General features: G+C 45.4%; 1 protein-coding gene across 3 annotated transcripts in view; it reads left to right on the plus strand.

The window, feature by feature from the left end:
* The window catches only part of LOC147458351 (protein GAMETE EXPRESSED 1-like), a 75658-nt gene that overhangs the window by 30239 nt on the left and 27342 nt on the right, over positions 1–18077 (plus strand). For all 3 annotated transcript variants that reach the window (XM_086513006.1, XM_086513005.1, XM_086513004.1), the window contains exons 5-7: positions 3823–3949; positions 4047–4233; positions 4319–4475. In XM_086513006.1, the coding sequence (XP_086369132.1) occupies positions 3823–3949; positions 4047–4233; positions 4319–4475 (471 nt within the window). The remainder of the gene's footprint in view (positions 1–3822; positions 3950–4046; positions 4234–4318; positions 4476–18077) is intronic.

Below are 18077 nucleotides of genomic sequence, written 5' to 3' on the forward strand. Positions count from 1 at the left end.
GATGCTGTGTAGCTCCTCTCCTCAGTCGTGGTCGTCTAGATCTTCGTAGCTCCAGTGCTCGGTCAATAAGAGTGCCAGCAGTGGTCGAGTGAGTGTGGACCGAGCTCTGCGGCGGTGGCTGCTCCTCTGGCTGTTCCATATCTAGTGAAAAGAAATCTGTAATCTGTCTGTCGAATTGTCTCTCTAGCTCTCCCCAGTAAAGTGTCTCTATGTCTATGTAACTCAAGTAGATATAATCCAAGACATCTCTCGTCCTCATAACTCATGACCCTAGATGAAGGACCGAAACCTTCTCTGAATAGGCAGTGGAAACGGCCCCGTATCTCATAGTACACTGTGCAGTGACAAATGTAATGTAACTCTGACTCTGGCATAAGCGGCATATCCTGTTGTCTGTTGGTATCCCTCTGAATCTACCAATCTCAATTTCGAGCTGATGTGAGGATGTGCGAATTTGACCAATGGCACAACGCAAACCATGAGACATATGTGTGTCCATGTAGCTGGGTCGAACCACAAACCCATCTCTTGTGAGGTGGAGAAGATGCTCTCTATAGAAAGCCATCTTCCTGCCCAACTCTTAAGGCGGATCTATCCATGTACTCCTGGTGTCCAACTGGATAAGGTCCTGACGAACGAGTCTAGTAATCTCCACCCGTGTAAGAGACAGCGAGGGTGCCTGAAGAGAGCATTGGAAAGGAGACAGCCTCTCCATGGTGAAGCCATGTGCCTGAAACCATGATGTCATCTATGCATACCAGCATGAAGTGTCCCCTGTAGAGCTAACTGTCTGGAAGACTCAAGGGTCAATCTAGCATATCTGTCTCTAGTAGTATCCCATAGGTTGTGCACAAGACTGATCTGGTAAGCGCCTCAATCTGCATGGGGGGCCAGCTAGCTCTGCTCAAATGATAGTGTGAGGTACAGAGGCCTTGGCTCTAATCAGTCGAGAGATCATAGATACCAAGGGCCTCTCCATACGTCTCCAATCATCCTGCCCTACTGAAGGTCCCCATAGTTGCACCCCATACAGCATAACCGAGGCTACTAAAGTATCAAAGAGCCATAACTTTGTCCGAGGTTCCTGGAATTGAACCTACGAATACATCCTCTCCAAGCCTCGCAAGGCCGCATAAGCTCTCGTCAATCTAGTCTCTGTTGCTCTCACCAAAGAAAACCTCGGTCCTACCCCAAGGTAAGTGTACGCATCTGTATCCTCCACAATATCCTGACCATATGTGAAAGTTGGTGTTGATCTCCTGATCCACTGTGGTGTGGTGTTAAACACTATAACCTTGGTTTCACCAAGGTTTACAGACAATCCACTATCCTCTGCAAAACTGTGTAATGCATCCAAATGTCGTTGCATACCCTCTGGTGAGTCAGAGATCAACACAATATCATCAGCATATAACAACGATGGGATCCACGTCCCTGCCAGCTGAGCACCTCTATCGCCCTCTCTGTCAATGTAATCAGACGCCTCATCAACAAACATACCAAATAGAGTAGGAGACAATGGGCAATCCTGTTTCACCCCAATAGTGGAGTGAACTAAGTCAGATATTTCCTCCGGGGTGCATACATGTCCCATCACTAATCTGTATAAAGCCATAATCCCCCAAATCAACACTATGGGTACCCCATATCCTGCAGTCTGCGCATCAATCAAGCTCTCGTACCATGTCAAATGCTTTGCGCAAATCCACAAAGCCACAATAAATCCGTCTCCAATGCCTCCTTGATGATGGCTCTGAGTGTCAAAATATGATCAAGAGTGGAGGAACCCCTCCTGAAACCAGTATGACCCTTTGCCCGTACACCCTCACCCTCTGCCCAATTACTCAATTGCTGCTCAAGAATGGATACATACAATCATGCCAATGTGTGCCCGACCATAATAGTGCTGTGATTCCCAGGCTCTGTAGGATCCCTACCTTGAAGATAGGCACAATAGTAGACAAATTCCAAGTCTCAGGTAATCCCTCACACATGACACGATTGAACGACACTGCAAGAACCTCTACCAGCATATCCCTAACATGTATAAAGTGCTCCGCTACTAGACCATCATCATCATATGCCCTCCCGGTCCTCATCCTGTCAATGGCTCTCTTTACCATCTTAGTGGTAAAGAAGGTGCTCGTAGGTGGGCATGGCTCTGTAGGATCTGGAAGGGGTTCCTGGTCAGGAACCGTATATAACGATGTCGCATACTGGCCCCACACATCAGGAGAAGTAATCACTGGGGAGCGGAGTGCTCATGAAAGAGTCGCCATGCTTCTCCGGAGTCTCTACTCAAGAACCCGATACAAGTCTCGCTCCATCAGGGCCAAGTAAGCTCGATTCTTCCGGCACACAAAGTCTCAGTGGTTATATAATTATTATCCACTTCCTGGCCTGATGACACAACTTCTCAAGTTAAAGACATTGGTGATTTATATCTTGGTACTCTTTCTTTAACCAAAATTTTGCAAGAAACCCAAATGAATGAACTTTGAAAAATAAGAGAAAACAAAGCAATGTTGACTCCAACAAATTGAAATGGACATCAAATGGTTCATGCCACAAGAAAATGATGAATTGTCCAAGAAGTTATAGGAAAATTCAAAGAAGAGCTACAAGAACATAAGGTCCGCTTCATCTGAGTAGGTCGTCTTACTAATGGATGACAGGCAGTGAGCGTAAAAGAGGAAGACGCAATAGAGAGAAGATGAATACACTCCGTGGCATACAATAATTTTTAGTAACTTATAGAGAAGCCATACCACTTGCGGACATTGGAATTCCATTGATCCTTGTCAGAGACTAGCATGTACTTCTTTATTATCAAGAGTTGCATGACAAGATTTAAGTGATGAGCCAAACAAGATCTTTGGAAGGAATCAAGATTTGGATGGCAGATGAGCTCACCCTGACCCAGCTTTAATAACAAGAAACAAGAACTTGTAGTCTTTCCGAGGTATATAAAGGAAACAAGGCAAATGGGCTGTCTACTGTTGAGGTAGAGTAGTTACTCAGCAATTTTGGTCATCCAAGAAAGATACCGAAGAGGATGCCTGACTACTGAGATGCACCATTTTGCAATATGTAGCTCAGCCTTACGGAGAGCATTTCCTATGAGGATTCATTATTTCTGTTAATGTGCCATCCATGTCATCCCCAAAGTGAATGCACTGACAATGATATATTTGATTTGTCCTTTAGGTTAGTGTGGTAGACTAGTGCAAATCTGTCAGGCCCGTCATAATATGAGACTTTAGTGCTGAATGGTACTGGTTTACCGGAACTGTTGTTGACAACACCCTAAAAATTGGAAGAGGCAAGCAGGATTAGGACAAGGGATATGCAGCACCTTCTCTTTGCTCCTGAGACAAATAAGGGCAAGTGCCGTCACTGCCTAAAGAGCAAGAGTCAGAAACTTGATGTCTTTATGTATGTTTGCTGCAAGTATGCCTTAGACGCTCTTACACACCGCATTTGAGTCCATCTACACAGACCTGCACATACATGCGTGCGGGTGCACACACAGACACATACAAGATGAAACTAATAAAATGGCTTCTGAACTTGTTGAGGTAAAATCTCTACACATTTTTTCAAGTAATTATCTGCAACTGCAAGGCTTGCATTACAATCGGAAGAAAGACTGTTTTGAGTTTAAATGGCTTGCACTAGTGAGTGCTGAAATTTGAAAAGATACAAGGGAAGATGACCAGTTGTCTCCAAGAGGATAAAATCCTAGTCCCTCTCTTTAGAGCGAGTGTTTATAGACTGTAAGGCTTAAGCTCGTAACATTCTGATTTATTAACCTTGCATTAGGTCTTCTTTGAAAGGTTTGTCTGAGGGTGCTCGGAGAGCTCAAGTGAATTTTGAAGTCTGGAGGATGGAGTTGGATCAGAAGAACCAACTTTTGCTAAGGGGCTCAGAGGATATGCTAAAAGCACAGGTACTTGAGTAGAACCTGATTTATTAGTTTGCAACGTTGCATAAATTCCTTTCAATGAATGAGGATTAGCAATCTTATCGGTTCTTTCTTGGTGCAGGAAGCATTTGTGGCCAAACAGGGGTCGATCATGGCCACCTTGGACCGCCTCTTTTCTTTATATGACAGCATTCTCTATGAATCAAGAGCTCTTAAAATGTTTCTTTTCTACGCTCTTTCTCTGGTCTTCCTTCATTTCATAACCAGCGCCAAACAGGCCAACAGTGCCAGACCCCTTGTGTACATAGGTAAGTATTACAGAGTGCATGTTTCTGATCAGCTACCTTCCAAGTCAGTATGTTTTACTCATTACATTGTATCTATATTGACTAGTGCTCTGCATATCTATGGCGGCCGAACTTCATCTTATGAGGACTCATGGTGCTCTTTTGAAGAATCAACAATGGTTGAAAACCCAGTGCTATTGGATAAGGGCGGCATTTGCTGCATTCTCTGCCTTCTCTACTGTCCTTTTCATACTGACATACAGGTCTCTCTCTCTCTCTCTCTCTCTCTCTCTCTCTCTCTCTCTCTCTCTCTCTCTCTCTCTCTCTCTCTCTCTGTGTGTGTGTGTGTGTGTGTGTGTGTGTGTGTGTGTGATGCCCCTTGTCACATCCGTTGCCCATAGTTCATTTTCCTGGTATCACACATGATGGTTGTAACTTTTGGGCTCATATTTATTTTGGCCTTTTACACACGTTAATAGTACATTTTATTTCATTTCATTTCTTCTCTCTCTAGGACTACATGCCGCCAGGTGGCTTTCTTTAACACATCATAGGAGGACTTCTGAGAGCATGACAAAGCAGATCTTGACATTGAGAGATCCTCACAAGATGCAGAGGGATACACAGAGTATGATAGACATCTTCTAGGGATGGGAGCTGCACCCATCCTTAATGGCATGGCTAGATGGCCATTGTCTAGAGGATTTACATGCTACCGACACCGGCATGGCACTAGTACAGTAGACTATGTACTTGCTTCACTCAAGCATTAGCAATTGCAGACGCTTATGTAACTCTTACAGATTTGACTTTTATGCTCATAAATGCCATCCACATCGCAGCAGCAAAAGCCTTTCCCCACTCCCGGGCGACAACTGCACATCGTACTAGAATAGTTGGTATGATGATGAGTGTAGGGAGACTCAAGCACGGTTATAGAGAGAGGTAGCTCTGGAGATTACTCATGGACAGCCACAAACTATCTTCCGACGCTTGGTGAGGCAGAAGAAGAGGGCCTCTAGCGCAGCTTGAGCAAGACATCTATCAGCTTCAAAAAACTGAACGAAAAGAGATGCATTGCACACGAGACACGGAGTGGTGGAGTTCCACCCCAAGAGAGCATTGACCCCAAACTGGCGCCCCTTCGGTATTTCTTTATATTGCTTCAACACGTTACAAATTTGGCAGCACTCCTCTGCACCTCCACACGGTAGGATGCCACAGAGTGAGCCTTCTCACATATTTAAAGGCCCTTGGCCTACCAAAGGCAGTTTACATGAAAAGCTGAAAGTCTAAAAGCATCTGAACCCCAAAAGCTAGTGCCCTTAGGGGTGGTGACGGAAGTTAGGCCAATTAATGTAACAGGACGGCACCACGTGCCAATGGAAAAGAACACACTGAACAAACTTTAGACGCTTCAAAACAACTGAAGGTGGAAGGAGATGCATCGCACACGGCGGAGTTCCACCCCAAGAGAGCACTGGCCCCAAGCTGTGGTGCCCCTTTCAATATTTCTTTATATTGCTTCAACACGTTACAAATCTCGCATCACTCCTCTGCACCTCCACACGGTAGGATGCCACAGAGTGAGCCTTCATACAGATTTAAAGGCCCTTGGCCTACCAAAAGCAGTTTACATGAAAAGTTGAAAGTCTAAATGCATTTGATCCCCAAAAGCTAGCCCCCTTAGGGGTTGTCCGTACAACAACGCCACGTCATCAATCTCCGCAATTCAGGGGCGAATGTACACTGCCATGTCAGCGTGCTTATGGGCATCCGTACTGTTGTCCTGTCATCAGTTTTCACACGAAGTGTTTGTGTGTGTAGTGTCTTGCTTTATTTCAGGCCTCATTGGACCGGGGTCCCATAAGTTGTTGGGGGTTAGGGTTTTAATCCCCACTCAGCGAGGATCAGTAAGTTCGTGAGAACCTCGTCTTCTTCTGCTTTTGCTAGGGTATATGCCCCTTGGCCGGAATCTGTAGGTTGGCTAGAGTTAGGGCTAGCGTGCCCAAACCTCTAGGTCTTCAACAGTTTGTGACATCCCCCCTCTTGAAAGAAGAGTAATCGTCCGTGATTACATCTACAAAACAGCTCAAGTTAGCTCAAAAAATATCTAGGGTCATTCATTTTGTCATATTGGAGTTCTTGATATTCCTGCATAGCAAAATTAGCCATCACACCCAAATCGCACTGACCTATAGTGGGTGTCTCAATGCATACATCTGCAAAACAGCTCAAATTAGCTCAAAAATATCCGAGGGTCATTCAGTTTGTCATACTGAAGTTCTTGATATTCCGGCGTAGCAAAATTAGCCATCACACCCAGATCGCGCTCAATGCACTAAAATTATATACCCAAGCAATCTCACTCTGTTGAAATCAGGGTTGCACGAGTGCACACACAGCTTGGAAAAGACGAAGAAGCTTAAGGCACACAACAGAGTGTATTGCTTGCTGCACAATAGAAAGATAACTTAGCTCTAGAATGATGTCACTACCACATATATAGTAACAAATCTCCCCTGGGAGTGATGCAGTGAATGAGAGCTGGCACAGAGTGTTTAGGAGAATGCCATACCCTGAGGACATGATCAATCTACAAAGGAAAGCAAGCCCAAAGCTTTGCGGAAAGCTTCAAACTTCTCAAGGGGCAATGCCTTTGTGAACAGATCTGCAAGGTTGTCCTCTGTCGGCACATAAGCCAAGTTGATCTCTCCTGCTGAGAGTCTCTCTCTGACATAGTGATAATGCACCTCAATGTGCTTTGTGCGAGCATGAAAAACTGGGTTCCTCGCAATTACCAATGCGCTCTAACTGTCAATGTAGATGATGTTGGCAATGTCTTGTCCAACACCCCAATCAGCGATAAGGCGTTTGAGCCGTACACACTCAATCGTGGCTGTAAAGACTGCCTTGTACTTAGCTTCATAACTGGAAGTGGCCACGATAGGTTGCTTCTTGCTCAGCCATGATATGCATAAGCTACCGAGCATGAATTAAAAACCACTTGTCGACACTCGCGTATCATAACAACCAGCCCAATCTGAGTTCGAAAAAGCATGCAAATCTGGAAGCAATGATCTCCCCTTGGGATAAAACAACCCAAGATGTAAAGTGCCACTCAAGTAGCGAAAGACCCTCTTGACAGCCTGTCAATGCTTAGATCCTTGACTGTACATAAATCTACTAACCTATGAGACACCAAACTGAACCTCGTATTGCATACATAAATAAGGCATCCTGATAAAGAGTGACATTGGCAAGATCACCAAAGACTTAATTTCAAATCTGTTTCCATTATCATAGCAATTCGTTTGCAATCCTCAAGTCCAAACTTACATAGTAATGTCTCTATGTAGCTTGTTTGACATAAAGCAATACCTCCATCAGACTCCTTAACCTGTATACCCAAGTAATGATGCAAAAACCCCAAGTCTTTCATCTTGAAAGTAGCATTCAAATCAACCTTGAATTCAGCAATGTGTGTCTCATTCAGACCAGTAATCAACAAATCGTCTACATATAGAACGACAATGAGAAATAGATCACCCTCACGCTTGACATACAAAGTGCTTTTAGATGGACTATTACGAAAGCCTTGTCTAACCAAATAAGTGTCAGCTTTCTTATACCAAGCCAGGGAGACAATAAGAAATACATCACCCTCACGCTTGACATACTAAGTGCTTTCAAATATATCACCATTCAAGAAAGCAGTAACAATGTCTAATTGATGTACATTCTATCCAAAATGAGCTGCCAATGCACATAAAAAAACGAAAAGTAGTCATATGACAAGTGAGAGCAAAAGTCTCTTCATAATCAATGCCTTTCTACTGTTCATACCCTTTGCAACAAGACTAGCCTTATAGCGATCAATCTCACTATCTGGCTTACGTTTCAACTTGTAAACCCGCTTCGTACCAATGGCCTTTTTGCCAAGAGGCAAATCACATAAAGACCATGTGTCATTTTCTGTAAGTGCATCATATTGTAATTGCATAGCAACCATCCAATTTTCTGAATTTTGTGCTTCATCAAAAGAAAAAGATTCTTTCTCATCACATAAACTAAAAACAGTCAAAGCATAACAATCTGACGCATAAGATGCATGGCGAGAACCTAAACGAGTACGACTAGACATAGGTGCATCCAATTTACTGTCACGCAACGTATGCACCAACCATTTTGGCATCCCTCTCACCTCCTCATTCTCAGCCCTTCCCATATCAACTACATCATGTACATCTGCATCAGTGATAGGCTCATTCATAACATTTTCAAAAACACCTATAGGCTTTACATTTGCCTCATTGGAATTTATATTGAACGGAATCTTCCATAAACACAACATCTCGTGCGACCAAGATACGTTTTGTTTGCGGATGGTATAACTTGTACCCTTTGCTTTCACTAATGTAACCAACAAAAATGCATTTAAAAGCCTTGGCATCCAATTTTTAACGTTGTGTTTATGGCACCAAAGCATAAGCTAAACAACCAAAAACGCGCATGTGAACTGAAGTGAAGGCCTGCCATCCCGTATCACAATCATCCTGCTAACTCGAAACGAAGTGCTGGGCCCGTAAGCGTGGACCAGGCAGCAGCATCCCAAGTATACTGTCAGGCTGGAGAAAGCGCACGTATCAATCGCAGGATCCGAAGCCACACCTGTTGTCCCATGGAACAATCCCACAGATAATGTCGCTGGGTCTCAAGTGAATGGCCACAAGCTACGCATGCTGCCGATAGGCCACTATGTACAAGCCAACTCCCGACTGCAGTAGCTCTGTGTGCCACTAACCACTGAAACAAAGTCACTCTCCTCAATTGTCGACTGTCCCACAACCGCTCCCAAAATCTTGCCAAAAACTCTGCCCTGAGACCCTCCTCTTGTCAGTGGGTCACTACAACAGGACGAGCCTCTCTCCGAGCTGTTAGTATGTGACTACAGCCACTCCATCATTGAGTCCAGAGTCCACTCACTGGTCTCTGCCACATAGGGGAAACGAGAAGCCAACCGCCGAGTCCAGAGCCTCTATCCCTCTAGCTGTAACGAACTGTACATGAACTCTGAAACAAGCTGCCTCAAAGTCTAATAAAGGGTCGTTGAGAAAACGTGTGAAGTCGTAGGCAAAGAAGTCCCACCTACGACAAATGTCTAAGCTTTTCAGTCCACAAGGAACTGCTGCAAAGGGAGACGTCTACACCGGAAGGGGGGTTCGCAAGAAAGATTGTCCCTCTCTCGCCAGGCGACTCGTAGAAAAAGCATTGCCAAGAGATCTCCTAGCAACCGAGGAAGGTCCTATCCCATGGGTCGGCCGCGGGGTAGGAGCGAGAGAAGATGTGAAAGCAGGGGGGCTAGTGGGAGATGGAGGAGTGGGGGGGGCGGGAAGCAGCAGAGGGAGAGGGGCGAGGTGGGGAGAAGGAAGGAGGTGGGGGGAGGGAGGGGCGGAGGGAAACTCGGGGGGGGGGGGGGGGGGGGGGCTATCGAAGGTGAGGCTGAGGTGGAGGGTGGAGCTGGGACCTCATCTTGCTGAAGAGGGTCAAAACGGTTCCCTATGGGAACCCACTGCTACTGGCCTGAAGCTTGGCGACCATCCTGAGGGCCAGGCTGATGTGGTGGCCCCTGTCGACGCCGACCACGAACCTGCTGCCAGCCCTCCTCTGCCTGAGCCTAAGGCTCGGAGGGTGAATCTGCCTCAGTACCCTGTGACTCTATTGTTGTTGCAAGCCAGCCCTTGGGAAGGCTGGGACTGAGCATGAGGTGAAGGTCAGGGCCTCCTCCATGGACAGGCCTTCGCAAGATGGTCCATCTGACGACAAATGAAACACTGATTCGGGAGGCCCGAATACTTCACGCTCTGGCGGAACCAACCACCACTCACCCGAGGTAGTAGGATAACCTTCGGGAGGGTGTGGGTGTCCCGAACCAAAACATGTACTATGGGAATGCCATCCACCTTGGCAGCTACAGAGGCTGTCGTACGAGCTGTCTCCAAAGCAGTCCCAATCTCTGAGTCTATCATGGAAAGGAGCCAAAGGTACTCCCTCCTCAAGCCGAGGAAGCAGATTGTGACAAGACACAGGAGCACAACAAACTGAATAACAGAAATTGTAAGTACACAGAGTAGACAAACAAAATCAGATATCTGTATCGATGTAAATTCACGGGTACAAGAAGAGCGTAGCTTGTGTTGAACCTCCCGACCAACCCCCAGCTATCTCTCAATCTTGTGTACAGTTCTCAATCTCAATCGCACTCTCACTCTCACTCTCATTCACAATCTCAATCTCAAGGCGCCATCACAGTAGAATAACCTTCTTCTAAGTATGGGGCTGTCTTCTTCATGAAAAGGTGGTTATTTTCGATCTCTCTCCAATCTTTAGCAAAGCGGCCCAAAAATAGGCTCGAAAAGCGGAGTCCTGCACACAAACGCATAAGAACCACAAAAACATGTCCCACACACGTGAGTTAGCAAATTTAGAAACTTTTTTTTTTTATAAGTCCACAATTCTCGGCCATTTTCAACGAGCCGTAACTCCTAAACGGTTCAGAATTTGCCCAAGGCCGTGATATATGAATTTATTCGTCTCGTCAAGCTCTTCGACAGTCATGATGCAAAAAATCCATATCCTGCTCAGTTTGGCCGAAAATTCACCTGCAAGTTAACAATTTATACAAAAACAGCGTAAAACTGCATTTGCTTACTTTTTCCCTAATCTACAAGTTGAAACAAGCATCAAAATGAGAACTCAAAGAAGCAATATTTTTCCTCATATTGAGGACTACTATTCCTCATACAAAACTTTTCCAAATTTTGACCCTCAAAACTCGCTCCCAAGAGGTGTCCCGGGTCAAAATTTGAAACTTCACGGAAACGATTAGAATAAAGTCCTAGACTGTGAAAAAATGCTGAAATGAACAAATTTTGCTCCTGCATTTTCTTACTTTTTCCCTAATCTACAGGCTGAAACAAGCATCAAAATGAGAACTCAAAGAAGCAATATTTTTCCTCATATTGAGGACTACTATTCCTCATACAAAACTTTCCCAAATTTTGACCCTCAAAACTGGCTCCCAAGAGGTGTCCCGGGTCAAAATTTGAAACTTCACGGAAACGATTAGAATAAAGTCCTAGACTATGAAAAAACGCTGAAATGAACAAATTTTGCTCCAAACAAAATATATATCAAAACTTTGCAAAATAAGTCCTAATTACACAGACTGAGATGGGAAGGTCTGCCTCCTCAACAAGAACGTCAGTAGCTAGATCGAAACCATGGCGCCATTGTCGAAAGTGAGCCCGAACTGCTCGGATGGCCAGGGGGCTCATCACAATGACCTTGGACGCCATCTCAAACTCTATCTGGTAGTTGCCACGCCCAAGAAGCTGAACGTCGAGGATCTTACCCACCTCTGCTAAAAGGCGGGCCTGGAGGAGATCACGCACCTCTCCTCTGCTAGGTCAGGTGCCGATGATCTTGCAGATGACGGAGGTCGCTTGGAGGCGCTGCATCTCTGAGGCTAGGCTCGCTTGCTCTGTTGGCGAGAGAGTAAGTCGGATGGTGAGCTTCTAGAGAGTCCCTCTGGGACGGAGCATGAGCCTCCATCTGTGTCTACTGTTGTGAATGTTGCGGATGAAGAGAACCAGACGACTTCCGAGAGAACTCCAACGGTGAAGGACAAGCCCTCAAGGCCAAGGCACCAGCAGAAACCGAAGGCACCTCGGGGGAGGGGGAGGAGAGGCTGCGCGAGGAAGAAACAGGGGAAAGCTGGAGGCAGCAAGCGGGAGGCGGGACTGGCGCAAGGGGGCAAGGGAGGGGGGGGGGGGGGGGATATATGCTGAAGTGAGTAGGTGAGGCAGCGAACGCGGATGCGGGGCAAGAGCGTGAGGGCGCGAGGAGGGGGCTGTAGCGAAGGGCAGCGTGAGGGAGGCTGGGGCAAAGGAGAGGCAACGCAAGCTACGCAGGGGTGGAGGCGAGATAGCAGCAACGAGCAAGGCCAGTTAAGAAACTCATTTTGTTACCACGATGCTATTCCGACAAATTTTTTTTACACGACCCTCAGTGTGACATTGAAAGCATCTTCCTTCTTTACCATAAACGAGTCGTTCTTCAAGAGTTAACCTTCCACCTAAGATTCCTTGAGCAGAATTTTCATCAGGTGTCAACTTAGCCTTTCCTTTATTTTCATTGAGATTTAGCCCTTTCCTTTATTTTCATTGTGAGAGTTCTGTGCTCTAGGTGTAGAGGAAGATTGAGTCTTACCATTCGGTGCGTTTTGAAGGTTCTGCAAGGTACTTTGAGACAACTTGTTCTTCTTAGGCTTGCCTTTGTTGTGCTTCATTTCTTGAGTGAGGGCTATCGCCACTGCGGCATTGTAGTCCGTAGGGCTGAAAACTTGTACATCGAACTTGATGTACTCATCCAACCCAAAAATGAAAGCCTCCTTTGTTCTACATCCGATTTGCGCAATTGAAAGCCAATCTGTAAAATACGGTTAGAAAAAGACATAGCACGAGTGCCATTTTGCTTAAGACCACACCAATCTTCTTTTAACCGATCTAGGTACAGCGGTGGCATAAAGCAAGCCTTGAGCTTGTCTTCGAAGTCGCCCCAACTAAGAGAGAGGGGTATGTCTTCCTCAGGATGCTCAGCCAACTGTGACTCCTGCCAAGCTTGATACCAATTGATGGCATCACCCGCTATATACATGGCAGCAGTCAAAACTTTATTGTTGCTTGTTTTCTTGTTAGTTGCAAAGTAACCATTAAATTAATGCAACCAAGAATGAATCACAGATGCATCCATCTTACGATCATACTTACTGAACGTCAACTTCTCAGTGACTGAATTGTTGGAGTCGTCGCCTCTACTTGTGCTACAGGATGACTTGCCAGCCTCCTTAAGTAGCTCGCTCTTCGTGGAGAGTACCAATAGGACCAACTCCTGCATGCGTGGGTCCCTCTGCGCCTCTCGCTCTAACTTTATAACCGCTCGCCTTTCTTCGCCCGCTATGTGTTGAGTGAAACCGGCCTGTACTCTCAAAAAGGGCGGTAGACCTTAGACTTAAACCTTATTTGCTTTCACCCATTTAATTTGTCGCCCACTTTACCTGTACTTTCAAGACACAACTGAGGGGAAAGGGATACACGCTGCTAGAATGCACCTGTATGAGAAGATCGACACCATATTGGCCCCTAAATTAGGCGCCCCTTTCGGTATTTCTTTATTGTTTAAAAGAGGGAATAACGTTGTGGTTCCCTACAAGCTGCCCCGCACAAGCTTGGCTGAATTTCAACTGTTCCGGCCCGATTTCGGCAGCATAACTGTACTAGGACCCTTCACAGTCAATATTCCCACGCATTGAATGACTTTCCCGACGCATATGAGCACTTTGCAAAACCTGGCGAGAATCTGCAGCACGCTGAATTCTATGTTTTCAGGCCCGAAAATGCGCCAGATCACCTGTACAACAGTCCCCTCGCGTCCCCGAACCTCCTGGGGGTATTAGGGTCCGTTTAGCGCCAAAACCCTAAACCTGCAAAAATACACAGCAGGCTGTAATTTACTGTTTCGGGCTCCGTTTCGCATGCCGGTAGCATCCGTAGCAAGTCCTCGAGCTCCCGCACCTGTAGGGCTACTTGCCCTTTGAATCGGACGAGATGTCGGACGTGAAATCTCTCCGAATCACCTGTACCTGCGGGGGATTAGCTGCTAGCTAATCCAGTACCTGTGCAAGAGGCTCTTGCCTCGGCAATCGCGCATGAACCCACACAACTGTACATTGGTCAATTGAAAAGCCCACTAGAGGGGCATAACATACTGCCATAGGAGAGAGAGAGGGCAGTGCGTAGCGTGCAGGGCATCACTCTTGGCACCGCACTGTACATAAGAGGGAAAGGAAGCACTCCATAGCTCTTAACCTGTGATGACAAAAACTGCAAATCAGCCTCCTCTCTCATTTTAGGCGCCCCCTTCTCTGGCCAGGAGTAGCAGAAATGCTCACAGAGTGACACCTCGCCCAGTTTCCGATTTTGGCCAACTGGGCTAAAAATATCTCAACTGGTGCGTCAGTTGACTTGGCAGCAGAGTAATAAAATGTTCCTCTTGTCATTCCGGAGGTAACGACGCGAACACATTTTCAGGTCCCAAAATAGCAGTTCCCTAAATTTTAGGAGATGCTGCCATTGTATCTTTCTAGGTCATCTGACCCTCTTTGTACACTGCAGCCACACCACGAACTGAAATGTAGCTCCTGTAGCAAAGGATTCCACTTTGGCTAGTCAATGACCCCACTTTGGCTAACCATAGTCCTTGTCCAACCTTAGTGCTCTCTTGCCCTCAGGCCTTGACTCCCTCTGAACAGTTCCACACTAGCTATGCAATGCAGAGCAGTTAGATTTCCCGAGGGGTGTTTCCAAAAAGTGAAAATGAATAAATAATAAGAAAGAAATCCACAAAAAGGATAGATAGTAGTCACACGCTGGTGACATACCCCCCTCTTGAAATCTCAAACGTCCTCGTTTGGATCTATGTCGTACATGCTCACACTCAACACTGGTGTATTCAACACCTGTCGACACATGTACGACACATACATGCTCATTGTCAACCCTGGTGTATTCAACACCTCGTCGACACATGTATTGCTTGCATGTGAACCTTGTCCCAATGACATAGTGGTAGCTTCGCACTCTGCCATTGCTTTGAGTCATTAACTTTCCAATGACAAAATGGTAGCTACGCATTTTGCCACTGTCTTTTAGTACACGTTGGATCCAGTAACGCTTTCGAGTACCCTTTAATAGAAGCAATTACTGTATCCTTGACAAACTGACAAGAAATACTCACTTCTATAGCACTAACCACACTTTTGGACATTCCGTAAGAGCAATTGCCAAACTGACAATCTGTACATCTCTAACATTCATGTAACATGTACTTGATTTGAGCTCACTTTAAATACCATGTACATCATTTCTTTCGGAAGCCATTGTCACACTGACAATCCATGTAGCTTTGAAACTCAAGGGGTCAAGGTAGGTTGCAAATCGAATGCTTCAAGGTAAAGTGATAACACAGTTGGTGACTCTGCAAGTTCACCTTCTTCCATCCACTTAGCATCCATTGGTAGATAGTTTCTGAACTTCACCAAGTAACGCCTAGCAACCTTGCCTTTCACTTTTCTTTCTTTATGTGCCAAAATCAGTTCCGGGACCAAGATCTCGTCAAGTTCCTCGACTTCCGGCTGATCTTCAGCTGGCATATCCTCTGGCACATTACCCACATAGGGTCTGAGAAGACTCACATGAAACGCATTGTGAATCTTCCAACTCTCAGGAAATTTCAGCCTATATGCAATATCATTTATTATGTCGCATACTTGAAAAGGCCCATAGTAACGCATGTTGAGCTTTGGAAACAGTCTTTCCTTGCCCTTCGTCTTCTTTAACCTTGCCTTTTCAAAGCGTAGAAGCACCCAATCACCAAGTGAAAATACCACTTCACGACGGTGACGATCAGCTACTTTCTTTTGCTTTGCCTGAGTCTTTTTCAAGGCCACTTTGACCTTCTTGTACATTTCATCCATGTCCTGAACATACTTATCTGCTTCAAATATCTTATCCTTTGTATGCAGTATGGGAGGAACTTTCTTGCCACCTTCAACTATCTCAAAAGGTGCCTTGCCAGTTCATGAATGCACTGTATTATTGTATGCATACTCCACCAATGGCAAATACTGCTCCCACTTTCCTTTATGCTCTGACACGTAGCACTTTAGCAGATCTAGGACAGTAGAATTTGCCTCTTCTGACTACCCATCTGTTTGAGGATGAAATGACGAAGAGAATTTGAGCGTGGTGCCCATATTCTCAAACAAGCCTCTCCATAACAAACTTGTCATGCGTGGATCACAGTCGGTAACAATCAACTGTGGCATGCCATGATACTTGAAAATATTGCTCATAAACAAGCGTGCCATCTGATTTGGCTTTATCTTCTTCCTGATAGGAATAAAATGAGCCTGCTTGCTGAATCTGCAAATGATGGTCCAAATACCATCGTTTCCTGTCTGCGTTCTCGGAAGATCAAAGATAAAATCCATAGCAATACTTTCCCATGGTTTATCTGGAATAGGTAGTGGTTGCAATAACCCTGGTGCCTTTTGCCTGTCAAACTTGACCTTCTCGCAAATTAGGCATTCTCGCACAAAGGCATCCACATCTCTTCTCAATGTAGGCCAGTAGAAGAATTTCTCAACCGCTTTAACTGTAGCATCGATACCACGATGCCCTGCATACGGTGGGACATGACTCTCTTCCATAACTTTGCGTCGCAATGGCTTTGTGACACACAATCTGCCATGCATCATCATGAACCCATCTTTGAGAAGATAAGTGTTCATGACGTTGTCCATCCATTAGCTGCTCGAAGACCCTTGCAAAATCTTCATCATTTGCATACTGTTCCCTCATATCATCAAGTTCATGATGATAAGGAATTGACACAGCTGAAATTTGTGGCTTCCTTGACAAGGCATCAGCCACAACGTTCTTCTTGTCTTCCACATGCACAATCTGAAAGTGGAACATGGACAAGATATTTGCCCATCCCATATGCTTCTCAGGTAACTTTGCCTGTGTCAAGAAGTATCGCAAGGTGTGATGGTCCGTTTGGACAACAAAGTCTGCACCTAGCAGGTAGTGTTTCCAACTTAAGAGCGCATGAATCACGGCCTGCAGTTCTTTTTCATAGACTTGCATAGTCTCTTCTGGCCCTTGCAAGATTCTACTCTCATAGACTACTACCCTGCCATCTTGCATTAGCACTGCACCAATGCTACTACCGCAGGCGTCGCACTGGACCACAAATGACTTCGTAGGATCTGGCAACACAATGACTGGATCAGAAGTCATCTTTTCCTTTAAGAGATTAAAAGCTGAAATCTCTTTCTGTGTCCATCTGAAGGTAACTGCCTTCTTTTGAAGAGCATGTAAAGGTGAAGCAATCTCAGCGAAATTTCGGATAAACCTTTTGTAATAGGAGCATAGTCCCAAGAAACTTCGGACATCGTGAACCGTCTTCAAATCTGGCCATGACTTGATCGCTTCAACTTTTGCAAGATCCATTCTGACACCATCCTTTGAGACAATGTGTCCCAGAAAGTGAATCTCTTCCAAAAAAAATTCACTTTTCTTTGCATTGATGAGCAACCTATGGCTGCGTAGCTCTTTGAATACAATGGCCAAGTGATGCCTATGCTCCTCTTCATTCTTTGAGTAGACTATCATGTCGTCAAAGAATGTACCAACAAATTGCTGGTGTGGACGGAAAATTCTGTCCATCATCCTATTGAACGTAGCAGGAGCATTTGTGAGACCAAAGGGCATCACTAAAAATTCGTAAAGGCCAAACGTCGTTCTAAAAGCAGTCTTGTGCACATCCTCTGATCTAATGCGGATCTGATGGTACCCACTCTTTAGATCTATCGTGCTAAACATAGCTGGTCCTTCTAACTTGTCCAGAATATCATCAATTCTAGGTATAGGGAACCTATTCTTGATGGTATTCTTGTTCAGTGCACGGTAGTCGATGCACATACGCCATGAGCCATCCTTTTTCTGCACCAACAGCACTGGAGAACAGAATGGAGATGAACTAGGCTGAATCAGCCCCTTTTCTAACAGCTCCTGTACTTGGCTCATTATCTCTTTCTGCTGAGCCGCACTAACCCTGTACGGAGGCTTATTTGGTGGGCTACTGCCTGGCACCAAATCTATCGCATGGTCCTCGGGTCTCTCTGGCGGTAATTGAGACAATAATGAATCGGAAAAACAGTCACTATACTGTTGTAAAAA

This window comes from Adiantum capillus-veneris, chromosome 5, assembly GCF_014529385.1.
Source record: "Adiantum capillus-veneris isolate H3 chromosome 5, ASM1452938v2, whole genome shotgun sequence".
In the NCBI taxonomy this organism is placed as follows: Eukaryota; Viridiplantae; Streptophyta; class Polypodiopsida; order Polypodiales; family Pteridaceae; genus Adiantum; species Adiantum capillus-veneris.